At 39.4% G+C, this 27,257-nt stretch overlaps 1 protein-coding gene across 5 annotated transcripts in view; it reads left to right on the forward strand.

Moving 5' to 3' along the window:
• zfat (zinc finger and AT-hook domain containing) overlaps positions 1-27,257 on the forward strand; it is a 156,931-nt gene that overhangs the window by 57,645 nt on the left and 72,029 nt on the right. For all 5 annotated transcript variants that reach the window (XM_062980005.1, XM_008108189.3, XM_003219389.4 and 2 more), the window contains 4 exons: positions 8,592-8,765; positions 14,597-14,750; positions 17,738-19,197; positions 19,544-19,776. In XM_062980005.1, coding sequence (XP_062836075.1) covers positions 8,592-8,765; positions 14,597-14,750; positions 17,738-19,197; positions 19,544-19,776 — 2,021 coding nt within the window. The remainder of the gene's footprint in view (positions 1-8,591; positions 8,766-14,596; positions 14,751-17,737; positions 19,198-19,543; positions 19,777-27,257) is intronic.

Raw genomic sequence — 27,257 nt, forward strand, 5'->3', positions numbered from 1 at the left:
GATAAAGAAATCCAGTGGGACCTTTGAGATTAACTGATACAGTGAAGTCTTTGTGGACTCAGTTGCTTGTGATGAAATGGGCTGAGTCTACAAAAGCTAAGGCTAGCGACTAGGGTTGTGCATGGATTCGGATTGATCGGTTCCCTTCGACCAATTGGGCTTGTTCAGTTTGTTTGGGTGGCCATAACAGTAAGGGCTCAGTTGCCATATTTTTTTCACCCAAAACAGCCCACATGGCTGCCGGACGTGGCTTCTTCCCTTCTATTTGGGAGCATGAGGTGCATGTTTCCTTAACTCCGTTCCTCAAACCCAGGCTCCCTCGAAAAGAAGAACGAAAAGGAGCCCAGGAGGGATGCTTCCTTAACCCCATTCTTCAAACCCAGACTCCCTTGAAAAGAAGATAGGAAAGGGTCCCATTAAGGATGCTTCCTTAACTTCGTTCTTTGGCACAGTGGGGTTAAACTCTTGTGCTGACTGAACTGCTGACCTGAAGATCTAAAGGTTGGTGGTTTGAATCCCCGAGATGGGGTTAGCTCCCATCTGTCAGCCCCAGCTTCTCAGGAGAGAAGCCTCCCAAAGGATGGTAACACATCCGGGCATCCCCTGGGCAACGTCTCTGTAGACAGCCGATTCTCTCACACCAGAAGTGACTTTTAGTATATTCTCAATTCACTTCCGACACAATAAAAAAAAAACCCATTCTTTGAACTCAAACTCCCTTGAAAGAAAGATAGGAAAGGGTCCCAGGAGGGGTGCTTCCTTAACCCCGTCCTTCAAACCCAGACTCCCTTGAAAGGAAAAAAGGAAGAGATCCCAGGAATGAAAAGGGAGCCTCTTAAGTTCCCCATTTTCGCCAGTGGGCAGGATCTTCCCAGATCTTTCGGCTGCCTAGCCGAAAACAGATTTTCCCATTAGCCAATTTTTGGGAGGCTCCCGAAAAATGGATCTGGGTACCCAACGAAATTCGGATACCAAAAACAAACCGCCCTCCAGCCGAATTGCACAAGCCTACTAGCAACTTCTTCCATGTTAGTCTCAAAGGTGCTAGCTTTCCCATTGGCTTTGACAGCTATGGTTAATGTGAGTTTCAGTCCAATAACATCTTGCTTTACATGGTAACAACTTTGATATATGGATAGTTAGGAGGAAGGAGATTAAATTTCTGGAGAGCTATGAAAGTAAGCCAAAATTGATATGACATTTCATTACATTTATATGCCATGCTTCTTTCAAGATGGAACTGAAGGGAAATCGCAATACAGATTAAAAATAAAATCAGATAAAACCCCCAATGATGGATGAAAAAGACTAAAAAGCAATTCAATAAAATATTGTACTAAAACAAATTAATATAAAATAGTTTAAAAGCAGTTAACACAATGAGCATAAAAATACAGTAACCATGCTCCCCTTAAAAGACTGTTCTGAGTAGCCAGAAATTTAGAATACTAAAATGCTGAAAATGTTTGCAAGAGCATATGCATCATTCAAACGTAGGGATGCATAATATCATTTATATTTGTGTATTGATTTCATTGTCAAATGAATATCAGTGTTGATTTTGTGAATGCACAGGCTAAGTCTCCCTTATAAAGAAATCTACAATATTCCAAGAACTGAAACCTTTTGCCACTAGCCCCCACTTCAGCCTTTCAGGGAAGAGGTCACACATCCAGCAATAGCTGAGTTTCTCCTCAAAGAGCCATGATGGGGGAAAGAGAACAAGAGGAAGGCAGGGAAGATTCTGTTTACATAAAGAACAGATGTTTCAGATACCTGAGGCTTGGATGAGGGCAAACAAATTAAAACTTAATCCACACAAAACAGAGGTGTTCCTGGTCAGTCGGAAGGCAGATCAGGGAACAGGGATTCAGCCTGTGCTGGAAGAGGTCACACTCCCCCTGAAGACACAGGTCCACAGTTTTGGGGTCTACCTGGACTCAGCGTTGAACCTGGATACCCAGCGGTGGCCAGGAGGGCCTTTGCACAATTAAAACTTGTGTGCCAACTGTGCCCATTCCTTGAGAAGCCCGATCTGTCCACGGTGGTTCATGCCTTAGTTGCATCTCATCTGGATTACTGTAACATGTTGTACGTGGGACTGCCTCTGAAGAGTGCTCAGAACTTCAGCTGGTTCAAAGAGCTGCAGGCAGATTGCTCACTGGGCTGGCTATAGGGATCAGATAACCCACTGGCTGCCATTCTGTTCCCAGGCACAATTCAAAGTGCTGGTTATGACCTTTAAAGCCCTAGACGGTTCAGTCCAGGCTATTTGGCTGACTGCATCCCCTTGTACAAACCTGCCCAGCCCCTGAGATCATTAGGAGAGGCCCTTCTCTCTGTCCCACCTTCATCCCAAGCTTGGTTAGTGGGAACGAGAGAAAGGGCCTTCCTTCTCAGTGGCTGCCCCTCGTCTCTGGAACTCCCTCCTTCTTCCCAGGGAAGCCAGAATGGCTCCCTCACTGCTGTCTTCCGGTGACAGGCTAAAACCTTTTTATTCAGGCAGGCTTTTAAAGAAGGTGGTTTTTAAGTCAGGGGCTGCTGTGGTTTTTAACCTTGAATATGCTCTGAATTTGTTTTAAGTGTTTTTAATTGTGAATTGTTTAATACTGTTTATATTTAATTCTGTTTAAATGTTCGTATATTTTCAGGTTTGAAATTGTATTGTTTTGGTTTTACTGTAAGCCATTTTGCACCTCCTTTTAAAGATTAAAAAGTAAGGTACAAAAATATCTGGTCATTGGCTGCAAGAGCGAGCTCAGTGTGACCCCCTTAGCCACTGCCTGTATCCAGCCCAGAGAGAATGAAAAAGACTTGAGCAGAGAAGGGATTTCACCTTCCTTTCTTGTTTACTTTGCTAGAAAATGGAAAATGTGCTCCAACAGCTAGGCAAGCACCTTTTTTTTAGCATTGTCCTTATATAAACAGAGTCCTCCCTCACCGTCATCCTTTTCCCCACCCATGTGTTGGATTTCTGGCAACGGAGAGAGTCCTTGTGAGGGACTTGACTGCCCCCTTTCCCCAATTTCTCATTCACTATGTATATACACTCATGTACTGTAGATATTCCAAAATCTGAACAACTTTTGGTCCCAAGCTTTTCATTTCAGGTAAGGGATACCCAGGCCTGTATCGATTCTGAATATACTGTACTTGGAAAGTGTCTACCAGAACTTGTAGCCCATTAATTACTTTGTGTATTTTCGGACACTGCAGAAACTTGAAGGAACAAAGACAGATGCAAACACTGTTGAAAGAGGCCTTCTTTAAAAAGCATCTTTTGTTTTCCTTCCCCTGTCCCTTATTGAAGGTATCCAGCTGTCTCATTTATGATACCGACATCTCTTATGCATGTTCTTTTCAATAATATTTATACCTTTTCTCTGCCTAATTAGGCTGAGAAACTGCTTTTTAACAATGAACTTTACAGTAATGAAATTCTCTGCCCTTGACCCCCTGCTGCTCATTAAAACCATAACATGTAAGTCGGACACAGTTTCTTCAGTAGACTGAATAGGAAGCTTTCCCAGATGAAATTACTTTCTCCTTTTGTATAAGAAAACAACATCTCTGTTTGCAGGTGAACAAGAAAGCACCCCTTCTGAGAAAAGCAGACCAATCCATCTTGTGCAAGAAATCAATTCCTGGCACAACTCAATGTGTGCTTTTTAATAGTGACAAATATGGAATAGATCTTTAGGAAATGTGTTCATAGGACAATTGTACGGCTCTGATATGCTCATTTCCTGCAAGCCATTAACATTCTCAGTGGATTTCTGGATATTGTGAAGACTGGGTGAATCATAGGATTTGGGCAGGGTAATCAAAGAGCAGGGTAAGGACTGTCTGTTCCTGGTCTTTGTAGAAATGCAAAAAGCAGTCTTATAGGTGGTCAAACTATTGAACCGTCTAGCCTAGTGGTGTTTAATCTGTCTGCTTTCTAAGTCATGTACTACAAGTCCTTGTAACTGAGATGACAAGAGCTACAAAAAAGGGAGTAATCATTCCCAAAAGTTACTCTTCCAAGCTCTGGGAAAATTTCTCTGTCATTTCATGCCAAGCTGATTTCTGCCATCCCACCATTGGGATTAGTGGTGCTACAATACATTCAAGTTTAGATCTGCAGTTGCTTTGTTTGACCAGTTACCACAGAGAGCAAATGATAACAGGACTATATTCCAGTGCTAATATGCCATGCCTTATTATGCTTTTTTTTGCACCATTTTATTATTTCAGGGTAGGTAAAAGTAGGTAGAAGTGGGGGAAATAGGTAAAGGTAAAGGTTTTCCCCTGACATTAAGTCTAGTTGTGTCTGACTCTGGGGGTTGGTGCTCATCTCCATTTCTAAGCTGAAGAGCAGGCGTTGTCCATAGACATCGCCAAGGTCATATGGCCAGCATGACTGCATGGAGCGCCGTTATCTTCCCGCCAGAGTGGTACCTATTGATCTAGTCACATTTGCATGTTTTTGAATTACTAGATTGGCAAAGCTGGGGCTAACAGCGGGAGCTCACCCCACTCCCCAGATTCAAACTGCCAACCTTTTGGTCAGCAAGTTCAGCAGCTTAGCAGTTTGACCTGCTGTGCCACTAAGGGCTCAGGGTACTTTACAGAAATAAATAAAGCAGGTAACGCAGTAAAAAAAAAAAAGAAAGAAAGAAAAATAACCAACAGATAGAAGAATAATGAGAAGTTAAAATAAATAGTTCTTAAACTGGTAAAATCATTTACCAATGTTTGGTTTTTTTAAAAAAGAAATCCTGATAACTCAAAATGCCAACCATGACTCCCTGGGAAGAGCCTTCCATTGCTGTGGCATCACTATATACAGAATTCTTTGCTAACTAATTTAAAACTCCTTTCCATTTTTTCCAAGTGTTCAACAATAATGTTCACAATTCATGATCCAATTACAATTTGAGCCTGGGGGAATATGTACATTGCTATTTGAAATTAATTTTCAACATTATATTTCAACCTTTGATCTTACATTGTCTCTAGGTGAAAATAGTTTACTATTTGAAGTACCTTATGAAGCTTTTAAATTTAGAAGGGGACCTCAGACCTGCCTGTTCTGAAATAAAATATCTGTGTTAAAAAACAACATGGCTTAACCCTAATACTTATACAAAGGAATTATTGTTTTCTGATACCTTCTTTTTCTGAATTGGGATGACTGGGATTCACCCTAGGCATGTATTATACACTAGGTAGGTTTGGTTAGCTTCTTACCAGTATCTTTCCCCTTAAACACTGCAAGACTGAGACTCTATGCCCCTCCATTATTTTAAATTCTTTTGCATTGGTTCCACAAATTATACTTGTATTTTTCTTTTTCCCTCACCATTCTGTCCTTGTACCCAGTTGGGAAAGGATAAATACCCTGCAACTCTCTTACTGTCAAATACCTTATTCTTTTGTTTGTAGGACCAACAAAATGTTTGGTTATCTGACCATGGTTGAGTCTGGAACCGGAAAGGGACAGCTTTGCCTGAGCAGTCAGCATGTGGTAGCTTAAAGGGTAGGATAGTGAACAAAAGGCCTAATTAAATCCAGAATCCACTTCCATGATTATTGCATATGCAAAATGCACCTGACTTTGTGCAAATATCGCAAAAGCATGGCTTGCTCCCTTTTTTTGTATTGTGATGATGGCTACCAAGAGTATCAGAGGACCAGTAGGAAGGAGGTTAACATAACAATTGTAAAGAGGTTAAAAAGAAATCCCAAACTAAACTTTGCAAGGAAGGGCAAGTTCAAAGTGGGCCAATTAAGGGACCAGTCTATGCGCCGGAGCTTCGCAAGGGAGCCTCTCTAATTAAGAATGCACAGTACATGGCAGGAGCACCAATTAAGAGACCCTAGATAGAAAATCTGGATGGCTTGGATGGTCTGTCTCAAAACGCTGCTGAACAAACTGATTCATATGCCGTTGACAGCCGCCTTCCTCATCAGTAAAGATGTGAACATCCTGTAAATGCTATCTAAATACAGACACAGCATAGCATCAAATTACTTTGTGCAAGCCATGCTGGGATTTAAATCACATAGATCTGGATACTGGAGGTCAGTTTATTAGTTTGCCCAATCAAAGTGCCAGCTGTTGAAGCTGATTGCTTAATGTTCCTTTTCATGGGAGAACAGGAGTGGGGACTATTTATCTCAATCAAGCTGTTGGGAGGAAAGAGTGGAAATGTCCTCACAAAAGAGTTTGTTTTGGTCTTTCTGAGTGGAATGGGCTTGATAGTCTGCCCAAGCAGCTTGTAAATGAGATGGAGCAATGGAGGGCTAGAGAAGTCCAGCTTGTAGAAATGGAACCCTCAATTTGGAAAGAGAAATGACACTATGTGCTTCAACGTCCTGATGGTGCATGTAACTTTGAGCTTAGCGGTCAGACTTAACAGTAGGATACACAAAAGCCTCATGGCTGATTTTCTTTGCCAGGTTGGCACCCATCAATACAGACTGACTTTTTAAAATTAGCTGAGTGTATATGATCCAGATTGTGTCTTGTCCCGTTGCCTCCATCTCTCTTACAAAAAAACACTATATCATAGAAGTATGTGTTTTCACATTTAGGCAACATAGTGAATTATTACCATTGAATTAAAATCAGATTGATTTTCTCCCAGTCCATTTTATACAGACTCTTCATGGGAATAAGATTATGATAAACATGTGTGAAATGCTTTGATTACCTTAAACACTTATTATGTGTGGACTGTAAACACATTTTAATGGTGCTGTACATCATACTTCAGAGTATCGGTAATTTAAAAATTGACTATGTAAATTGCACTTATGCTGTACTTGTCTGCCATGATGCTTTCCCAGTTCTACGAACTCCTTCTTCCACTCTGTTACGAAAAGGAAATTTTAGGAAAAGTGGAATAGCATCCAGCCTACAAATTGGTAGGTTGGATGTACTCTTGCTCATTTTTCCTCTCAATTTGTCAGAGTGTTCTGAGGCTGTAGGAATCCTTTCTCTGATTTCTTTTTTGCTTTTCATTGCTTTTGAAGTATGAAAGTATCTGTGTTCTTTGATCATATAAACCCTGAGAAATGTAATTATCAAATTAGTCAATTTCATTGGTACTTGAGCTTTGTTTTCTCTCATTCACACACACTTAATCTGATCTTTTGACTCTATTACCTGTTATTTTGGCATCCTTTTCACAATTCCCCCCCCAGACCTTATTTGCTCATTAACTTCATGCCATCTCCTGACAGATTTATTCAGTGTGATAAATTAAGTCATTTTGTCTGCGTGTGAGTTTTGACTTGGAGAAACAGCTTCTCTGAATACAGTTTTAGCTTTCTTTTCTATATGATGTAGTGGGAGGATTCCGTTATTCGTCTGATCCCTTCTTCAGTCTCTAACCTTTCACCCAGTCCTGCTTGTTATTGTTGTTTTCTGTCAAGACCTTATGGAGAGACCTCCATGAGCCCCTACCAACAGAAACCATGGTCAGATCTTGCTAACTCAGAGCCTTGGCTTCCTTCATTGAAACAATCTATTTGCAATGTAGTTTTCTTCTCTTCCTAACATCTTTCACTTTCCCCAGCATTTTAATCTTTTCCATTGAGTCATGTTAGGAGCTGCTGGTGGGACAATGGGTTAAACTCTTCTGCCAGCAGGACTGCTGACTGACAGGTCGGCGGTTCGAATCCGAGGAGAGCGGGTGAGCTCCTTCTGTCAGCTTCCGCTCTCCATGCAGGTACATGAGAGGAGCCTCCCACAGGATGGTAAAACATCAAACATCCGGGCGTCCCTTGGTCAATGTCCTTGCAGACGGCCAATTCTCTCACACCAGAAGTGACTTGCAGTTTCCCAAGTTGCTCCTGACACAAAAAAATAGTTATGTTGTCTGATAATGTGTTCAAAGTACAATAATTGCCTCAGCTGAGTCATGTTGCCTTCTAATGAAAGTTCATATTTGATTTTATCCTGGGCCCATTTTTTTGTCCTTTTGGCAGTCTCTGGTATCTGTAGAGCTTTATTTCATTAGTCTTCTTTTGATTTCTTGACGGCAGTCCTCATTTTGATTAATGACTGAACGGAGATGTTGAAAATTTTATTCTTCATTTTTCAAATGTTTTAGAGGGACGGAAGCAAAACATCTAAATTTAGGAATCTGGTACAGGTTGAGTTTCCCTAATCCAAAATGCATGGGATCAGAAATCTTTGGAGTTTGGAGTTTTTTAGTTTTGGAATACCTGCATTTGCATATACATACATAATGAGATTTCTTGGAGGTGGGGCCCAAGTTTCATATACACCTTATAACATATCCTGAAGGTAATTTTATTTAATATTTTTATCTTTTTTCACAAGAAACAAATCTTGTTTACATTGAACCATCATAAAGCAAAGATATCACTCTCTTAATCATCCAGATGGACTGTTTTGGATTTTGGAGGATTTTGAATTTCAGAATTCCGGATAAGGGATGCACAACCTATATCCTTTTCAATAAAACAACAGAAAAGTTCATCAGCCTTGGGGTGATATATACTGCCATATTTAGAAGAAGAAGAGAGGGGGTGTTCATGATCATCCTTTTACATTATTTTTGATGTTTGCTCTTTAGGTAATGATTCTGACGTTGACCTTGACAGGAGGGAAGATGAGCGAGAAAAAGCGCCAAAGAGGCAACGGCTCCAGAGAAGTGAGAAGAGCCTTTCTGCAAAGGACACAGACCAGGTCTCAGGAGCTAAGAATCCTATTATCAGTGTGGTTTTGACAGCCCATGAAGCTATTCCAGGTAATGGTGGCTGTTTATTTGCAGGAACTGAAATCTTTTACATGAACAGTTTCTGTAGAGTAATGCAAACAATATCAAATTATTGTCTACTAACGCATGACTTGTCATTCCTTTCACCCTGCCACCAGTGTTTTATTTGCATCTGTCTGCTAATGGGGAATTATGTGAATCTGTATTGCTGTATCTGCACTTCAGAACACAGAATGCTGCAGAAATATGCGCTCAGTCATTAACACTCCCAGTAGGGACTTAAGATGGATTACAGTACTGTATAGAGTTAGAACAAAGTACAATTGCAAAGGTTCCACTTTAAAAAAAATGTTATATATTGAAGAGACAATCCTATAAACAATAATTTGAAATGTTTTAAAATGCATATAAAATGCAGTAAAGATAAAGGTCGAACAACACCTGATAAAAAGAGACTTCTGCTCGGGCATTTTAAAAAAGGGCAACTTTTTCTGTAAAAAGGTCTTTGCTCCGAGGCAAAGGGTGCAAAGGTGGAGGATGACTGAGGCTTTTGTGGGAGAGAAATTTCATTGCCTGGGAGCAGTCATGGAGAAGGTTTTGTCCCATATTCTGAGAATCTTTCCATACTTATCAAGGTTGCTCAGAGGAAAAGAAATGTTAAAAATGTGGGTGTTAAATGTTTTTGTTTTTGTAAATAGTGTGGTGTTGTAGAATTCTAAACATTTACTTGGAATTTAATTTGAGCTCATGTGAAAACTCCAAAGGAATTTTGCAGTTGGTTTTTCTAATAATGTTCACTGCGTAGGTGGCAAAGAGTTCTTATCCACCCAAGCATCCATTAAGGCTCTGGCTGTAGCTTACATAAATATTCAGTTTCTTCTGTTTACCCTTTTTTGTACTATAATGTTGCTGTTATATGACGTAAATATGTATGGTTAGGTTATTGTTTATCACATGTGTATTTTTCATGTTCCAGTAGGTTCTGGGTAGGCTACAGGTACAGTAGAGTCTCACTCGTCCAAGCCTCGCTTATCCAAGCCTCTGGATAATCCAAGCCATTTTTGTAGTCAATGTTTTAAATATATCGTGATATTTTGGTGCTAAATTCGTAAATACAGTAATTACAACATAACATTACTGCGTATTGAACTACTTTTTCTGTCAAATTTGTTGTATAACATGATGTTTTGCCACTTAATTTGTAAAATCATAACCTAACTTGATGTTTAATAGGCTTTTCCTTAATCCCTCCTTATTATCCAAGATATTCGCTTATCCAAGCTTCTGCCGGCCCGTTTAGCTTGGATAAGTGAGACTCTACTGTACATTGCATGGGTTGTGATACAATGTGGCAGTTTCTATGAATGCACATCTGTATTCATGTTAAAGCCATGCCATCCCAGAACTTGACAACATACATGGATCTTCCATTAAAACATTTCACAAAGTACAGCCATAAACCTTAACCTTAAAACTTTTGGGAAACTAAAGGAAAACAAGACAAGGCAAACATCAGTGCTTTGATAACTATTAAGCCTTTGAGACGTCAAGAAACAAACATGTTTTCACTCTCTTTTGACCATCAGCCATAAACTACTGGTTAGTATTAGACACCATTGCTTTTGATAACTACAGTAGAGTCTCACTTATCCCACCTTCGCTTATCCAACATTCTGTATTATCCAGCACAGTCTGGTTTTGAGTAGTCAATGTTTTTCTAGTCAATGTTTTCAATAGATTACAATGTTTTGGTGCTAAAGTCGTACATACAGCAATTACTACATACCATTACCGTGTATTGAATTGCTTTTTCTATCAATTTGTTATAAAACATGATGTTTTGGTTCTTAATTTGTAAAATCATAATGTAATTTGGTGTTTAATAGGCTTTTCCTTAATCCCTCCTTATTATCCAGCATTTTCGCTTATCCAACGTTCTGCAGGATAAGTGAGACTCTACTGTATTAAGCCTTTGAGACATCAAAAAACAAATATTTTCTCACTCTTTTTTAACCATGGGCCTTAAGCCATTGGTTGGTACGAAAGACAACAGTTTCTTTACCATGGACAAATCTTTTCTTGCCTTGACCAATAATACTTAATTCAAGATTTAAAACCCTGAAGTGCATCAAATGTTTATTTACTATGGAGAGAAGGATGAAATAAGTAAATCTATGCACTCCTGTTAAAATATTTTATTGGAATGATTCCATGATCAACAACAACAATTTCAGAACACCAAACAAAAACACTGAACCATGGCCTAATACTCCTTTTCCATTATCCAGCAATTAATCTGAAATCCTGGTCCCCCTCCTTCTCCCTGTTATTCTTGCCTGCCACTTTGCCACTCAGTGTCAAATTTGAGGGGAAATAATCCAGAAAATGGTATCTGCTAGTAAAAAGGATGTGGCCGCCACTGCTTCTGTCAAATTGCTTACGTGGAAGCAGTTGATAGTGAGTTGCAGAGGTGGACATCCTCCTCTTCCAGTGACAGGGCTGTCACCCTTTGCCTTGGCAGCAGCTTGAAGTAGCAGCAGATGAAGCAGCACAAGCTGTTGGTGGAGTCTGTTGATCTTCCAGGAGAAGTGCTTGTTGTGCTCGTCAAAGACGGACTTGAGGAACTTCATATTGGCCTTCAGTCCTGACAGAGACATTCTGGTCTGGACCTGCCACATTGGCAGACCTCCAGCAGCATCCACCAGAAAAGTTGTCCCGGACAGCAGTTTATCTTGTCTGGCTCAGCTGCTGCTGGGGGCAGATCTCCAGCAGAGGAGGACTCTTCTCAGTATTGCAACCTCGGAAGATGTTATTCTGACCTCCTCAAAGACAGGACCCAGATCTCTGGGATGATCTGTGAAGGCTTGCTGAAATGAGCAGCAGCTGGAATCTCACAGTGAAAGAACCTGGAAAAGCATAGCTCTTTGGTAGCAGATCATGTCGTACCTTCGTAGCCTTGTCTTGGATCTTGGCTCTGCTGCCCCTGGGTTAGGGTTCTGGGCTCTGACTAGGTTCCTGTAATCTTGAATCCTGAATCCGTGACTCTGATTCCTGGACTGACTTCTTGGTTTGATTTCTGGATTCAAATTTTTGTTTGTACCTTTGGACTTGTTTTATGAACTCTGATAAGTGAATTCCTGGCATCTGACTATTGGACTGAAACCTTGGCTGCTGTTTATTCTCGTTCTGTTGTGCTTGTCTTGTCTGCATTAATTGGACTCTTAACCTTGACCTGGTTCTGTTTTGTTGGCCAGACAATGAAAGACTCAAAACTAGGGTTTTTTATACGTAAACATGGTCTTGGCTTATTTTATGTTTGTTTGAATAAACCTCAGCCTTTGATACCAGGTGAGTCCCGGAATATGACAGATGTAGTGTGAGCCAGCATTGCCTAACTTGGTTAGGATAGCAGTGAAGGAGCAATATGATGTGGTTATGTTGCTATATTTCTTTCTGTTGCTGTCTGAGAGAAACTGTCCAGGATGCATAGGAGGACTTGGACCCTTTCTAGCAATGGTGATGTCTTGGCAAGATTGCCTTAGAGGAAGCTGCGAGAGGGAAGAGGCCACAAAGAACAGTCCTCTTCACCAATTGCAGTGTTCTTGCACTTTTTAAATCTGACTGTCTACCTGACTAGGATGCACATTGTCAGCAGTGGGACTTCCTACTTGCTGGCCGAGCCCTTTCCTCCAAGATGTTTCTTCAAGGCTTTGCAGAACCCTCATGAGAACCCTAGCCACCTTGGACCACAGATTAAAATGGCTGAATGTTAGATATTCCATTTCAGTGGTAGTTGAAAGACTCTTGACACTTAACCTTTGCAAGGTTTGGAATATATTCTAAGAACAAATGATGACAGATCATTTGCTGTCAGCCTAACTGTCCCTTTTACGCTCATTGTCTTCTTTGATGCAGCAAAAAAAAGTTGCTTTTCTTTCTTCTCTTTTTGTTGCTCTCTAAAATATTGCTTAAGTAAACTTCATTTCCCTAGAGAATTTCACCAGATGGAGAAAAATATTTCATGTGGATTGTTGTTGGCATACATAAGATGAGCTCATGTATTTTCTTCCCTTTGATTATGCTGGATCATCAGTATGTTGAGCTGAGAAGCAGGTTCACATTGTTTTAGCAGCAGGATTTTTTATTACATCTTAACACTCAGTGGCAACCTTTCATCTGAGTTGAATACGCTTCACAAATGTCCCTTTCTTCTTCAGATGTTCTGTAATAAAATCCTTATAGAAGATGCCATGTAAGCTTTTCATCAGCTGGGAGAACAGAGAGAGAAAGACAGAATATTTGTAGGTTTCCCCCTCCTTTGGAGTGCGGAGCGGGGCATCTGGCACAGACAACACATCTCTACTTTGGGGTGTTGGTTTTATTGCTTTACGTGAAATGGCTGTAAAGATTTTGGGTTAGCTGCTCAGTTCACTTGCTTTGGAGAGTCAGGTCCCTTTAATTAAAGCGTATTTAATGCTTTGAGAATGTGGTAAATGATCAGCTTCTGCTGATGTGCAAAGAAGTTTTGATCCACAAAAGTTCAACAAAACAACTGTTGTTATAAATTGCTGCTCTTTACGCCAATTTTCTCGCCTCTTATGTGACCTCAAAATTATGGCTCTATTGGTTGATGTGTTCATTGTCTGTCTTTCCTGCCAACCCAGGAGACTCAGTTTTTCTGTGGAAAAGAAGCCATCCTTTTGGCTACTTTGTCAGATCACATAGACATGTCACTTGGCAATGATTGTGGAGCTTCTTCCCATCTCATAGTTCTCCAAGTATCCTACATCTTTCTTCATAGTTTTCAAAGGCACAATTCAAATGGTGGTTTTGTCCTATAAAGCCCTATGTGGCCCAAGGCCAAGAATTCTGGCAGATCGTATTTCCTCATGAGAGCCGATAGAAGCCGCTGTGGCGCAATAGGTTAAACCTTTGTGCTGGCTGAACTGCTGACTTGAAGATTGGGTTGCTGGCCTGAAGGTTGACGGTTCGAGTCTGCGAGATGGGGTGAACTCCCATCTGTCAGCTCTAGCTTGTGGGGACATGAGATGGTAACACATCCGAGCATTCCCTGGGCAACGTCTCTGTAAACGGGCATTTCTTTCACACCAGAAGCAACTTGCAGTATGTTCTCAAGTCACTTCTGAAATGATTAAAAAAGAGAGAGCCGATCTGGGCCCTGAAACCATCAGGAGAGACCCTTCTCCAATGCAAGGTGGGATCTTTTCAGTAATTGCTCTTAGACTCTGAAACTTCCTTCCCATTGAATCCCTTCCTTCTACCCTCCCGTTGCCTGGAAAACAACTTTTTATTTTAGACAGCTTTTAAACAGAAAATTTTAAAAGAATGGATTAAAGATGCTGTATGGTTTTACACAGAACTGTTTTACTTGGTTTTTATCTTTCAGTTGTATTTTAAAAAAATTAGTTTAGTTTTAAATCATTTTAATAGTGCCAATCGTTAAATTCCATTTTAAATATTCAAATTTAATATACTTTTCGTTGTTTTGAATTACCATTTGCCCTGAGACCCAGTTTTGGAATAATGGCAGAATATAAATAAATATGATGATATGTTACATATGTTCCTGGATCTTGATGTATAAAGGAGCCTTTTTCTTCTTTGTAATTTGACAGTTCTGAAGGCCTAAAGGGAACCAGATTAGGTTTTTATATGTATCTTTTGCTTTTCCACATAAATGATATCAGAATACCAGGTAACTTTCATTTACACATGTTATTCAACAGTTAAGCAGAATTGTCACCTACTGTGTGTTTCTTGTTGCCTTTTATTGGATAGGGTTTATAAGTTATTTGTAATGAATATCTGTAATGAATTATAGGCTTTAATTTTGCTTGCAGGAGCTACAAAAATAGTTCCAGTGGAAGCTGCTTCTTCTAAAACAGAGCAGCTGACTAATCCAGAAACAGTGGTATCAGACTCTTCTCAGCGAAGAGGGTACCAGGAATATGCTATTCAGCAAACTCCTTATGAGCAACCAATGAAATCAAACAGGTAACTCACATTTTTACCCCAAAATCTCTTCCATTTTATGTAGAAACATGACATAGCTTGAAATGAATAAAGGGAACCCTATAACAGATTTTCAGAAAGATAGTGTGCTTTCCACTGCATGGCACAGGGCCTTTAGTGGAACATGAGTATTTTTATTTGTTGTTTGAAATTTCCACCAGCTACTGAAATTTTTGTTTTGTAATATACAATACAGCTAATGTCTGAAATATCTCTCATGAGTCTGTTTCCCAGTCACAATTCATAAATAAGAAATATACATATGTAGGGAATGGAAGGTCCACATTTCCATTAGGAACTGCAGTTCATCATGGCTTGGCATAGCATGGTAGTTCCATATGCAGACCTATGCTAGGCTGAACTATGTATCATCTTCTGAATTGATTAACTCTGAAGCCCCTCCACACAGTCATTTCATAACTCTTGGAGATGAGCAGGATAGAAAAAAAGAGTTCGACTAGATCCCTGTAACCAGCCACAAAATAATTACACCTATAGTGATAATAACCAGGATGCCCTCTGGAGTTCTCAGCAGTGCTGTAATCATTTGGCACCTGACCATAGTGACATACTGGATACTTTCCTGATCCTGTGTCCTTCTCCATGATGGACAGAATTGCTATAATGGGTGGCTTTAGAGTCTGGGGCATAAGTTGGGGAAGGGAGCTTTGGCTGCTTCAAGTGACGGGAGAGGAAATACTGACCTCCATGGTGCTCAAAACAAGACATACACAGGCGTAAGGGAAACGTAGGCATGTATATGTCCCTAACAGTGAGGTAACATAGTGTAGTGGTTTGAGTGCCTGACTATGCCTCTGAATACTGTCTTTGAATCCCCACTTGCCCATGGAAACTCACTGGGTGACTCACTCTCTCACCCTCAGGAGGGAAAAAGTAAACCTTCTCTGAACAAATCTTGCCAAGAAAACCTCTCTGAATAAATCTTGCTAAGAAAACCTTGTGACAAATTTGCCTTCAGGGTTGCTGTAAGTAGGAAGTGGTTTGAAGACGCAGAATAACACATGTCCCTTAAAGGATGCCAGCTAATTTGGTTAATCTGTTAGTCCTTCTCAGTCTGTGGGCATCCAGATGTTTTGGACTTTAGCTCACAAAATTCTTGGCCATCAGCGAATGTGGTTGTGGTATCTGGAATTGAACTCCAAAACACCTGGAAGGTCAAAGTTTGAGAACCACTGAGGCATCTGATTCAATTTGAAGAGACACATCTCTTGTTTGCAGATTGAAGAACAAGAGAGAAGAGGTTAGTGAGAAATGCAATGGGCTGATATAAGCACTAGGTGGCAGCAAGTTATCAACAGGATGATCAAAACAGGTTTCCTTTTCCCTGGAAGGATCATCTGGGGAAGCACAGTTGGCTATATCTTGAGAGAGTCATGACCCACAACACTTCTCATGTAGTAACTTCTTCAAGGCGTATATGACCTTCTTTCTCCCTTACAATTCAGACCATTCAAGGTTCTCTCAGTCTGTGCTTGCAAAGATATAGCTTGAGAAGTTAACCTCCCATGTTCCACTGGCGGTTACAACTGAAAAAAAAGCAACATAATCTCAGATAATTTGAGAACAGAGGCTTCGTTAGAAAAAATGCTCTGCATTTTCTTCTCAAAGCTGTAAGGACTGAGCATACACATTTATGATACAGCTCTGTAGATTTTCAAGATTCTGTGAAATATACCGACCAATATCCCAGATCAGTGTTTCTCAAACTCTGCTCCTCCAGATGTTTTGGACTTCAGCTCCCACAATTTCTAACAGCCAGTAAGCTGTCTGGGATTTTTGGGAACTGAAGTCCAAAAATACCTGGAAGATCAGAGTTTGAGAAACACTGTCCTAGATCATTCTTGGATAATGTAATTCTGCACTCACATATTTAGGTAGTGATTGGGCTATATCATCCTTCTGAATGCAGCTTTGTTCAGCCCATTGTGTTTCTGCCGGCGTGAGTGTTCATTTTCACACTGTACAGTAAGGCATTCACACCAGTTGTTTCTCTGATCTCAATGAATAATATGATACACTGAAGGCACTTACAAACAGTTATACATACTATGTTCAATTGAGTATCCGGAATCCTGTTGTTTGGATCCAACCAAGTAGACCTGTTGAATCAATAGTTGAATGAGTCAGAAGTTGAATGACAAGTCAACATACTGGTAAATCCAATTGATGCAATTTCCCTACTCTAATACAAACAATAGGATTTAGATTCACATGAAAGGGTTTCATTTGTGAAGCTCAACTTATGTAATCATGAATTAAGTATGTTTGCTGCATAATAACCAAAGAAATAAACTGCATTTGGCAGGATGGTAATGGCGCTCCATGCAGTCATGTCGGCCACATGGTCTTGGAGGCATCCTTGGACAATGGCAGCTCTTCATCTTAGAAATGGAGATGAGCACCACCCCCCCATAGGCAGACACAACTAGACTTAATGTCGGGGAAACCTTCACCTTTAACTTAAACTGCATATGTAAGGGGATGTACTCAAGTGTAAGGCACCAACAAGACCTCAACTCTTGTGTCCTCTCTAAAAAGATTTGACAGTCCTCTCTAGCTAGTTCTTGAGGAGTAAGAAAAGATTTCCTTGCCTTCTATTTCCTTGGAATTTGATATAGCACCAACTGTTGCTGTTTGTACCTTCAGATAACTTTTGAGTTATGGCTTTTACTTGGTAAGATTTATTTGGAAGGGATTTGTCATTACCTCCTTCTAAGGCAGAAGGAGTATACCTTGCCCAAAGTGGATTTTCATGACTATGTTGGGATTCGAACCCTGGAGTTCAGCTATTACACATTAGAAGAGGATTAAGTACAATTTATGAAGAAAACTCTCCTTTTCCTTTCTAATGGGAAATCTGGGCATTTACAGAACCAGGATCAGAGTCACACTGCAGGCTGTATTTTTCTGTAGTACTGTGAGTAACTGAAACTCTGGTTTCTCTCTAGGTTAAGTGCAACTCAGTTAAAAATCTTTACCTGTGAATACTGTAACAAGGTATTCAAATTCAAGCATTCTCTTCAGGCCCACCTGAGGATCCATACCAATGAAAAGCCCTACAAATGTTCATTCTGCAGCTACGCCAGTGCCATCAAGGCCAACCTGAACGTTCATCTCCGGAAGCACACGGGAGAGAAGTTTGCATGCGACTACTGCCCCTTTACTTGCTTGAGCAAAGGCCATCTCAAAGTCCACGTAGAGAGAGTGCACAAGAAGATCAAGCAGCACTGCCGTTTCTGCAAGAAAAAATACTCGGATGTCAAGAACTTGATCAAGCATATCAAAGAAGCCCATGACTTGCAAGACAAAAAAGTGAAGGAAGTATTTGACGAGCTTCGCTTGATGACCCGGGAGGGCAAAAGGCAACTGTTGTATGACTGTCATATCTGTGAGCGCAAGTTCAAAAATGAACTCGATCGTGACAGGCATATGCTGGTCCATGGGGATGAGCGGCCCTTTGCTTGTGAGCTGTGTGGTCATGGAGCCACCAAGTACCAAGCCCTTGAGCTTCACATCCGAAAGCACCCTTTTGTGTATGTCTGCAGCAAGTGCTTGAAGAAATTTGTCAGCTCTATCAGGCTCCGCTCACATATCAAGGAAGCCCACCGGGACTTGCCAGAGGCCTCTCTTTTTAACAGTTCTATCAACCAGAGCTTCTGCTTACTGGAACCAGGAGGGGACATCCAACAGGAAGCCCTAGGAGAGGAGTTGTCACAGACTGCAGCTGAACTCTCACTTTTAAACTCTAAGGAACTTTGCATACTGAAGAAACCAGTTTGCACCAGTGATTTGAATGCTGTGGAAGGCAGCCAACATGATAACTCTGGTGTCAAGGACAAAACCACTTCTTCCCCTGCTTTAGATCTTGAAGCCCCTCCTGTTGCAGATACTGCGGATGCCTTGTGCTCATCTTCAACAGAACTAGTATCTCCGGATGCTTTCCCCGATAGTGTGCCAGATGGCTTCCTACAGAAAGATGCTTCCTCTGAATTGGCTGAAGAAAGGATCCTCCTGGAGAAAGAAGGCGAGGTCTTTCCTGACCCCTCACAAAACACTCACAATGAAGTCATTCCACTTTCAGGAGAGGGGGGCGCTAATATAAATGTGAATGGCCAAGTTCCACAGTGTGCTCCTGATGTTGAGGAGTCAGGCCAAACCATCTGTCTTAATACTCAGGAAGCAGATGTGGCAACAACTGAAGAGGTAGAGACTACTGTCCAACTTCCTGCCTCTGAGTCCAGTGCAGCAGTTGTTGACAAATCTGATTTTTGCCCAGCTTCTTCTGAGAATCGAACTGGAGCAGCAGCCTTTATGCAGATTTTGGACAGTTTGCAAAAACGGCAAATGAACACAGCTCTCTGTGAAAAGATCAGGAAGGTCTATGGAGACTTGGAATGCGAATACTGTGGTGAGGAATTTGCTGAATTTGGGCAGGGAAGGGGGACAAGTCTTAGTGGGAAAGCTTGAATGGCTTGGTGGTGTTATTTTTATTTGGAGTAAAACACATTTATTTCCTGATGAATTGTCAAAACAGTAAAATTATCATTCTACATCACAGTGTTCTGTATATGGCTAACCAAATCATAGAGCTTTCTGTTTACAAAACAGTTTCCCATATCCAAGGTATAGTAGACCTTTGAATCACTGTTCTTTCAAAATCCCACTTGGCATTCTTTCCATTATACAATATTTGAGTGTAGCACATTTAAATGAATTGAATTAACCTTGTCCATATTTGAAATTGTTTTTTTCAGGAAAACTGTTCTGGTACCAGGTACATTATGACATGCACGTCCGTACTCACACTCGAGAGCATCTTTATTACTGTTCTCAGTGCAGTTACTCCTCCATCACCAAAAACTGTCTCAAACGACATGTCATTCAGAAACATAGTAATATTTTGCTGAAATGTCCCACAGAAGATTGTGATTATTCCACGCCCGATAAATACAAATTGCAGGCCCATCTGAAAGTGCACACAGACCTGGTAAGTGTGATTTATAGCAAGTATTTTTCTTTAAAGCTCTACACAATTTGTTCTGCTAAATTCTGTGAAGAGTTTCAAGCTAAAGTGGACTGTTATTTCCCATTGTGTGACTTGTGTCAGTTATATGTGCAATTCTACTGTAATCTGCTTCCTAGATTTCTCAAATGTATTATTAGTGTCTTAGCCATGTAGGCATGTGTTTCTGCTTTACATTTTTCATTTTTGGTCCTATTTTTAGACACAAGAAAATTTGAATTTTAGGAAAATAGTGCTATAGTACTGGTAGACTTCTAAAGAACAGAGTCTCTGAAGAACAACCCTTCATGTACACTATGTAATAATAAAAGTAGCATCTATTTGAATTGCATAATTGCATATTTTGCATAATTCAGTGTCTACTTCTTTTGGAGAATAAGAAATGTATAGACAGCTTGTGTGTTGTTATGTAGTTCACCCATCCACTTCTATACTTTGCTGATTTGTAGCTGCAGTGACAAAATTTGGTTGATCATTGCGATGTGACAGACCAAGGACTGTTCTAAACAAGGACTGTTCTAATTCCAAATTAGTGGAGTAAACGGAACCAGTTCCAATGTGGATTGTCTACACAATTGCCCTGCAAACTGATTTGAGACTAGAATGATGGCCTCGGTATCTACTGGATACAGATGAAATTGAATGCATGAATGGTTTTTGTTCTTACTCAATCTGCTGGGATGTTTTGATGTGTACCACCATGTCCATTTGGGATCAACCTTAGACCATGACAGGGCATAGAAAATGGGCAGAAAGTGATAGATCCCATGGAAATTGTGTGGATTTTTTCTTCTGCTGTTAACCTTCTGGTCAGTTGTGTTTAGTGTTTTTTAAAAGTACATCGGTACTAGCCATGTCCTGACAAGCGCTCCACATTATTTAGTCTGGTATTCAAGCCCTTTATAAGATATACTCTGATCAGCTACACATATTTTGTGGCTTATTCTGGGCTGAATGGTGAGTTATTTTCTCTAACCTGGACTATTAATGAGATATAGGTTTGGGAAAAACTAGTAATAGTAGCTTAATAGACCAAGAATATATAAGATGTTACTCTCCTTTCCTTTTCTTGAAACTTTTTGTCTTTTCTATCTTAATGGGTGGTATTCAGCCTTTCACTGGTCCTTTAAACAACTTGTAACTGTGGGAAAATTAGGTGGTAAGTTAGAAAGTTAACATTAAATTTCTTCTCTGTTTAGGTCTTTTCATATGAGACTTTCAACTCCCACATCTCAGAAGAACAAAAGACGTTTTTCTCACTATTCATTTTCCTCCTTATCTGTTTCCAGGTTTGGTTACCGCAGTTCTCTTAAAAGCATGAGCTAAACCTGATACATCTAATATTTTCTAGATCTGCTTTATGTTGACAGGAGGTCGGCTATTGGCCAATATCTCCAGCAGTTAGAATTCATTTCTTTTTCTTTTTAAGTAAAGAACAAAATAGTTTCTCTACTATTCTGACAAGCTACTGCGATTTCAGAAGCCACAGGCTAGCTTTCCAAAAAGCAGCAGGAAGCTTAAAGCAAATGGAAGGCGTCCTTATATAAATACACATAGTGTTATCTTCTGGTTTTTATTGGTATTTTGCTTCACTTAGAGAATCATTTCCCAGTTAAATTTGTTTTGCAGAGTTAAACTGAACTTGGTTTTGGGTCACACTCTTGATTTTTATTTTTCATGTTTGATTTCTCACCAGGCACTCGGCTCCCCGTGTTTGAAACCTATAGCTTCATTTGTAATTCAGGAATTTAGTGTTAAAGCCTAAAATAGCAGGGATGTTTTCTGAAGTTTACCTGAGCGAAGAGAAAGAAAACTGGATATATTCTCAAGACTTCTGTTGTGGGAAATGGATGCCATATTAGGCTAGGCAAAGCAAATAATAATAGTAATAGTATCATCCGAAGATTTTCCTGGTGAACAGAAACATACCTTTGATGCTTTTCTGCCCATAAAAAGGTAGCATTGCCCAGAATTTCTGCCAGCATGCCAACCTTTGACCATCAGATTATGTTTCTGCACTCAAGAAGCACATTACATTTTGATGAAATCATTAGGAGAGCTTTCACATGGCAGAGCAACGCTGACATCCTATAAAATTTGGGATTTGCAACTGAGAAGTGGGGCACATTTGAAATTCTCAGCCAAAGAGTTCTAATGCTTCACCAAACTACATATTCCAGGATTCCACGGGATGCAGCTCTGGCACAATCGTGATGCTATAATTGTTTCGTGTGAAAGGGCCTTGGAACCTGGCTTAGTCCTCAAGGGATTTCCTCTCCTAAAAGTTATTTCATACAGTCATCTCTCAGTTGGGATATGGATGCATCTTTGTGTCAAAAGCTTAGAGTTGGTTAACAGATCTTTTTGGCAGCTTAGCTATCTGAGAAAAAAAAAACCTTAACAATTGCAAGTGGACAAAAATGATACCAGTTAACCCACTTCTGACACAAGTGCAAAGCATAACCAGGAGTTAATATTTTGACAACAGAAATATTCTGAAGCTCACTGTGTTTTAAAAATAGACAACTCCGTGCACAAAGATATCAGAAAGAAGTTTGGGCTAGATACCTTCTTCCTGACAAATTAATTTGATATGCCCTGTAAGGTTTGTTTATTTTCAAAGCATTGGAGAGCTTTCAATATTCTTCCAAACAGAAGAGATGAGGCTTAGGAATATCTGCATCATGCCATTAAGCAAGTTGTGTTTGGGATCGCATTTATTCTAAGTTTCTGGCATTCAATTTCTTTGTTTTGTCATTGTACATGAAAAGGTAAACATATAGAAGACATTGCTGTGGAGATCCTGTAATCTAGGAAGTCTGAAGCTCTTTTCTTGCAAGGCTTGAATAGAAGAGCCAGCAAAGCTGCAGCATTGATTTGGTTTCTCATCCAAAATCCTCATTAATAGCATCCCTAAGTGACAGTCAAAGCAGTTCAATGCACTTGTAAATATTCCCTGTGAAAATGTGCTGTCAAATAGACATGGCACAGAAAGCTGCAAACGTGGATCTGTTTGCTCCCCTGCTACAGGGTTTTACTGGCTTTCAGTCATGCAGTTTCAGAAATGTAAGGAGGGAAACATGGAGTCAAAAGTGGCCCTCATTAATTGCACTTTAAAATATGCTCTAAAGTTGGGGCAGCATTTTGCAGGGCTGCGTGAACTCAGTTTGCAGGAATATATAGAAAACTATACAAAACGTTTCCCCTGCTCAGATACATTTCACCAGGTTGACATTACAGGCTTTTCCGTTTCAGACTCATGAGGAACAAATGTAACAAAATATTTCAAGCCAAAAGGGAAATGCATGTGGCAACAAAAGGGGAGAAGAGATTGGAAGTGTAGCAGAAGAAACTGAAATTTGATGAAACGTTTAACACCCCAGAGACTTGGAGTAGCAGCTTTACTTTGTGCCAAACTTGAATAAATGAACTTTACTTAGTGGTATTGCCCTTTGTAGAGTAGCCACACAGTTGAAATAAGATGCTTGGGTCTTAAATGTCTCATTAAACAATCCATTTGTCTGTCAAAATTGGATTCTCTAGGTTTTTTCTTCAGAGTTTGTTCCATCTTGTTCCACCCACTTTGGACTTTCACTCACTCTCCATATCCCGTTACAAAGAAATACACAATTTCTTGCACACTGGCAAAAAAAGCAATTTGTATTTGTTTTGTAAATGCGTGCTTTTTTCTGTGTGCACATTTGTAAATATAAGCATTTTTGAATATTTGACTGAAACTAAGCATTTTGTTTGCATGTACAGATACATTCATATTTCTAAAATATGCACATGTTTATACCCCCAGCCAATATTCTAGTCTTCTTGTAGGATTTGAAGATTAACAGATTTGTTAAACTTAATATAATATAAAGACCACTAGTTTTGTGACCCAGGTTTCTAGAAACCTGTTAGTTGTGTTTTTTGTTGGTGTTGATGTAAAATAGAAGGCCTGTGTAAAATCCCCCCGCCCCATAACCCCATGAAATTGTTTGGCAAGGATAAGAATTATGTTTTTGAGGCTTTTTCTGAATCACTGCAGATTCAGACATCAGCAAATATACTTACGTTCAACTATCCTGGATGCCCTTCCAGAGGCATGGCAAAATAGTTTATATGCATTCCCTCATGTAATTGTGGTGTTTTTTTTTTTTTTTTTCAACAAACAAACCCACATTATGTTCCGTTTAGCATACATAGTAGTCCATCTGTACTTATTTTTCTTTACATTGAAAGTAGGAGAACATAAGTGGAACAGGAAAGTAGGAAAATAAGATGGGGGTGAAGCCCTATATATAAACAACCACAAGGCAAAACAAACCTAAACAAGGCAAAACAAACCTAAACAGAGCAAGGGGAGAAGTAAGAAAGGAAAAAGAAAAAAGAAAAAAAAGAAAAAAAAAAAGAAGAAGAAGAAACAGTTATCCCACAAAAGTGGGAGGGAAGAATTGTCCGCTTCCGATCTTTTGCATCGAGGTTAAAAAAAAAAGAAAAATAAAGACCAAATGTTCATCTGAAGATGTACATGTCTTGTCTTTAATACCCCCGCCCAATTAGTCATATTAATCTTGTTTTTAGAAATTTGGGTTTCTTCTTTTGTTATTTAATATGTTTTTTCAGTAGAGTCCAGTCGGCTGATTTTTTTGGTATTCCTTGGTTCCTTTTGAGGTATTGCGTTAAAGTGTCCATATTCATAATGTCTAGCAATTTCAAAAGCCAGTCTTCTATCTGGGGTATTTCTTTCAGTTTCCAATTTTTGGCATAGATCATTCTAGCTGCTGTCACCATATAATTGAATAGTATGTCTTTGCTTAGCTCCATTTCAAAATCTGCCATTCCTAAAAGAAAGTATTCTGGTTTCATTTGGAATTTTATTCCTAATATTTCCTGAATTTTCCCATGAATTTTTGTCCAAAACTTTTTTGCAATTTTACAAGACCACCACATATGGAAAAAGGATCCCTCCTGAGTTTCGCACTTCCAGCAGTTGTTTTCTAGGTTTTTATAACATCTTGCCAATTTTTGTGGTGTGAGGTACCAGCGATACATCATTTTATACCAATTTTCTTTTATTTCATATGCATATGTGTACTTTAGTCTTTTGTTCCAATTTCTTTCCCAATCCTCCATTTTTATTGGATGACCTATGTTGGAGGCCCATTTAGTCATACAGTCCTTTACCATTTCTGTTTCCGTCGACCATTCTAATAGAACTTTATATATCCTTGCCATTTCTTTCTTTTCTAAATGAATTATCTTGTCCCAAAAGGATTCTTTCTCCTTGAAGCCTATTATTTTGTCTTTGTTGAAAGATTCTTTAAGTTGCCTGTATTGGAACCAGGATACATTCTTAAATGTTTTATTTATTTCTTCTTGGTTCTTTAGAGTATAATTACCGTTTACTTTTTGTAACACATCTTTGTACGTCGGCCATTTTTCCCAGGCTAGTTCTCTTCTTTGAATCGCTTCTAACGGTGATACCCATAGAGGTATTTTCTGGTGCATTCTATTTTTATATTTTTCCCACGTTTTGATGAGGGCTGACCTTATAAAGTGATTTCCGAAGCCCTTTTCAATTCTTTTCCTATCGTACCACAGATACGAATGCCAGCCCCCTCTAAGGTCGAATCCCTCTAATGTCAAGATCTTCGTCTTCTTTAGGTTGGCCCAGTCCTTGATCCATACCAAAGTAGAGGCTTCGTAGTATAGTTTTAAGTCGGGTAAGCCGAATCCTCCTCTTTTTTTCTCATCCGTTAAATTTAAAAATTTTATTCTTGGCTTTTTGCCTTGCCAGATGAATTTGGCGAGGTCTTTGTTCCAGTTCTTGAATAGTTGTGGACTTCTTAATATTGGAATTGTTTGGAAAAGAAATAACATTTTGGGGAGTATGTTCATTTTGATAGTTGCTATTCTACCCATTAGGGATAAATTTAGATATCTCCATTTTTCCATCTCCTTTTTTAATTCTTTCCATTTTGTTTCGTAATTGTTCTTCAGCAGTTGGGCATTCTTCGCTGTTAGGGTTATCCCTAAGTACTTAATTTTGTTGGTAACCTGGAGGCCTGTTAATTCTTTGATTTTTTCTTGACCTTTTTTGGAGACATTCTTAGTCAATATCATAGTCTTTTTTTTGTTTATCCGCAGTCCTGAGACCTTTCCATATTCTTCTATTTTTGTCATCCATCTCTCTATATTCTCCTGTGGATTTTCTATAATGCAAATCAAATCATCAGCGAAGGCACGGACTTTAAATTCATCTTTTCTGATCTTCGTTCCTGTCAGGGTTTTGTCGTTTCTTATGTTGTTCAGAAGTGTCTCTAAGCATAATATAAATAGCAGGGGTGAGAGAGGGCATCCCTGCCTTGTCCCCTTGTTAATTTTAAAGTTTCTTGTCTCCCTTCCGTTGATTATTATTTTGGCCTCCTGATGGTCATATATTGTCTTTATTGCATTCGTGAAGTGGTGGCCCATATCTAATTCCTTAATTAAGAGCATCAAGTAATCCCAATTCACACTGTCGAAGGCCTTTTCCGCGTCTAAGGCCAACAGGGCACATTCTTTTTGGATGTTCTTTTCATAGTATTCGATAATATCGACGATTATTCTAACGTTGTCCCTTAGATGTCTTTTAGGTAAGAATCCTGTCTGGTCTTCTCTAATCCAGTCATTCAAGAAAATTTTTAATCGGTCCGCCAATATATTTGCGAAAAGTTTATAGTCTAAGTTTAGTAGTGAAATTGGTCTAAAGTTTCTTACATCCGTTATATCCGAATTGTCTTTAGGGATCATTATAATGTTAGCCATCTTCCATGAGTCCGGGATTTTTTGGATAGTCAGAGCTTGATTCATCAGTCTCTTTAGGTAAGGTAGTAGTTCTTCCTTATAAACCTTGTAAAATGTTGCCGTGAAGCCGTCCGGGCCAGGTGCTTTGGTTGTATCAGCTTTCTTAATAGCGGTGATGATTTCTTGGTCTGATATCTCTTTATTTAGTTCTTCTCTGTATCGATCTGCTATTTTCGGCAATCTTTGTAAGTTCAAAAATTGTTGAATGTCTTCTCTCTTGATCTGATCTCTAGAGTAGAGTTTTTTGTAAAATTTGGTGAATTGGGTACTGATATCCTCATCCGTTGTATAAATCTTGTCTTCTGCAGCCAGTTTAATAATATGTTGGTTTTGTCTCTTTTTCTTTATTTTTCTTGCAAGCCATTTGCCCGGTTTATTAGCGTTTTCAAAATGGTATTGTCTGATGAATTTAAGTTCCTTCGCTAATTGTTCTGTTTCTAGAAAAGTTCTTTGTTTATGAAGTTTTTCCAGCTCTGTTTTACTTTTTCCATCCTTGGGGTTCTTTTTCAGTAATTCTTCAAACTTCTTGATTTCATTCATTGTTCTGTTCATTTCTTCATTCCTTTTTTTATTTCTTATCACATTCTGTTTAATAAAATGCCCTC

The sequence above is a fragment of the Anolis carolinensis genome, chromosome 4 (assembly GCF_035594765.1).
Source record: "Anolis carolinensis isolate JA03-04 chromosome 4, rAnoCar3.1.pri, whole genome shotgun sequence".
Classification (NCBI taxonomy): Eukaryota; Metazoa; Chordata; class Lepidosauria; order Squamata; family Dactyloidae; genus Anolis; species Anolis carolinensis.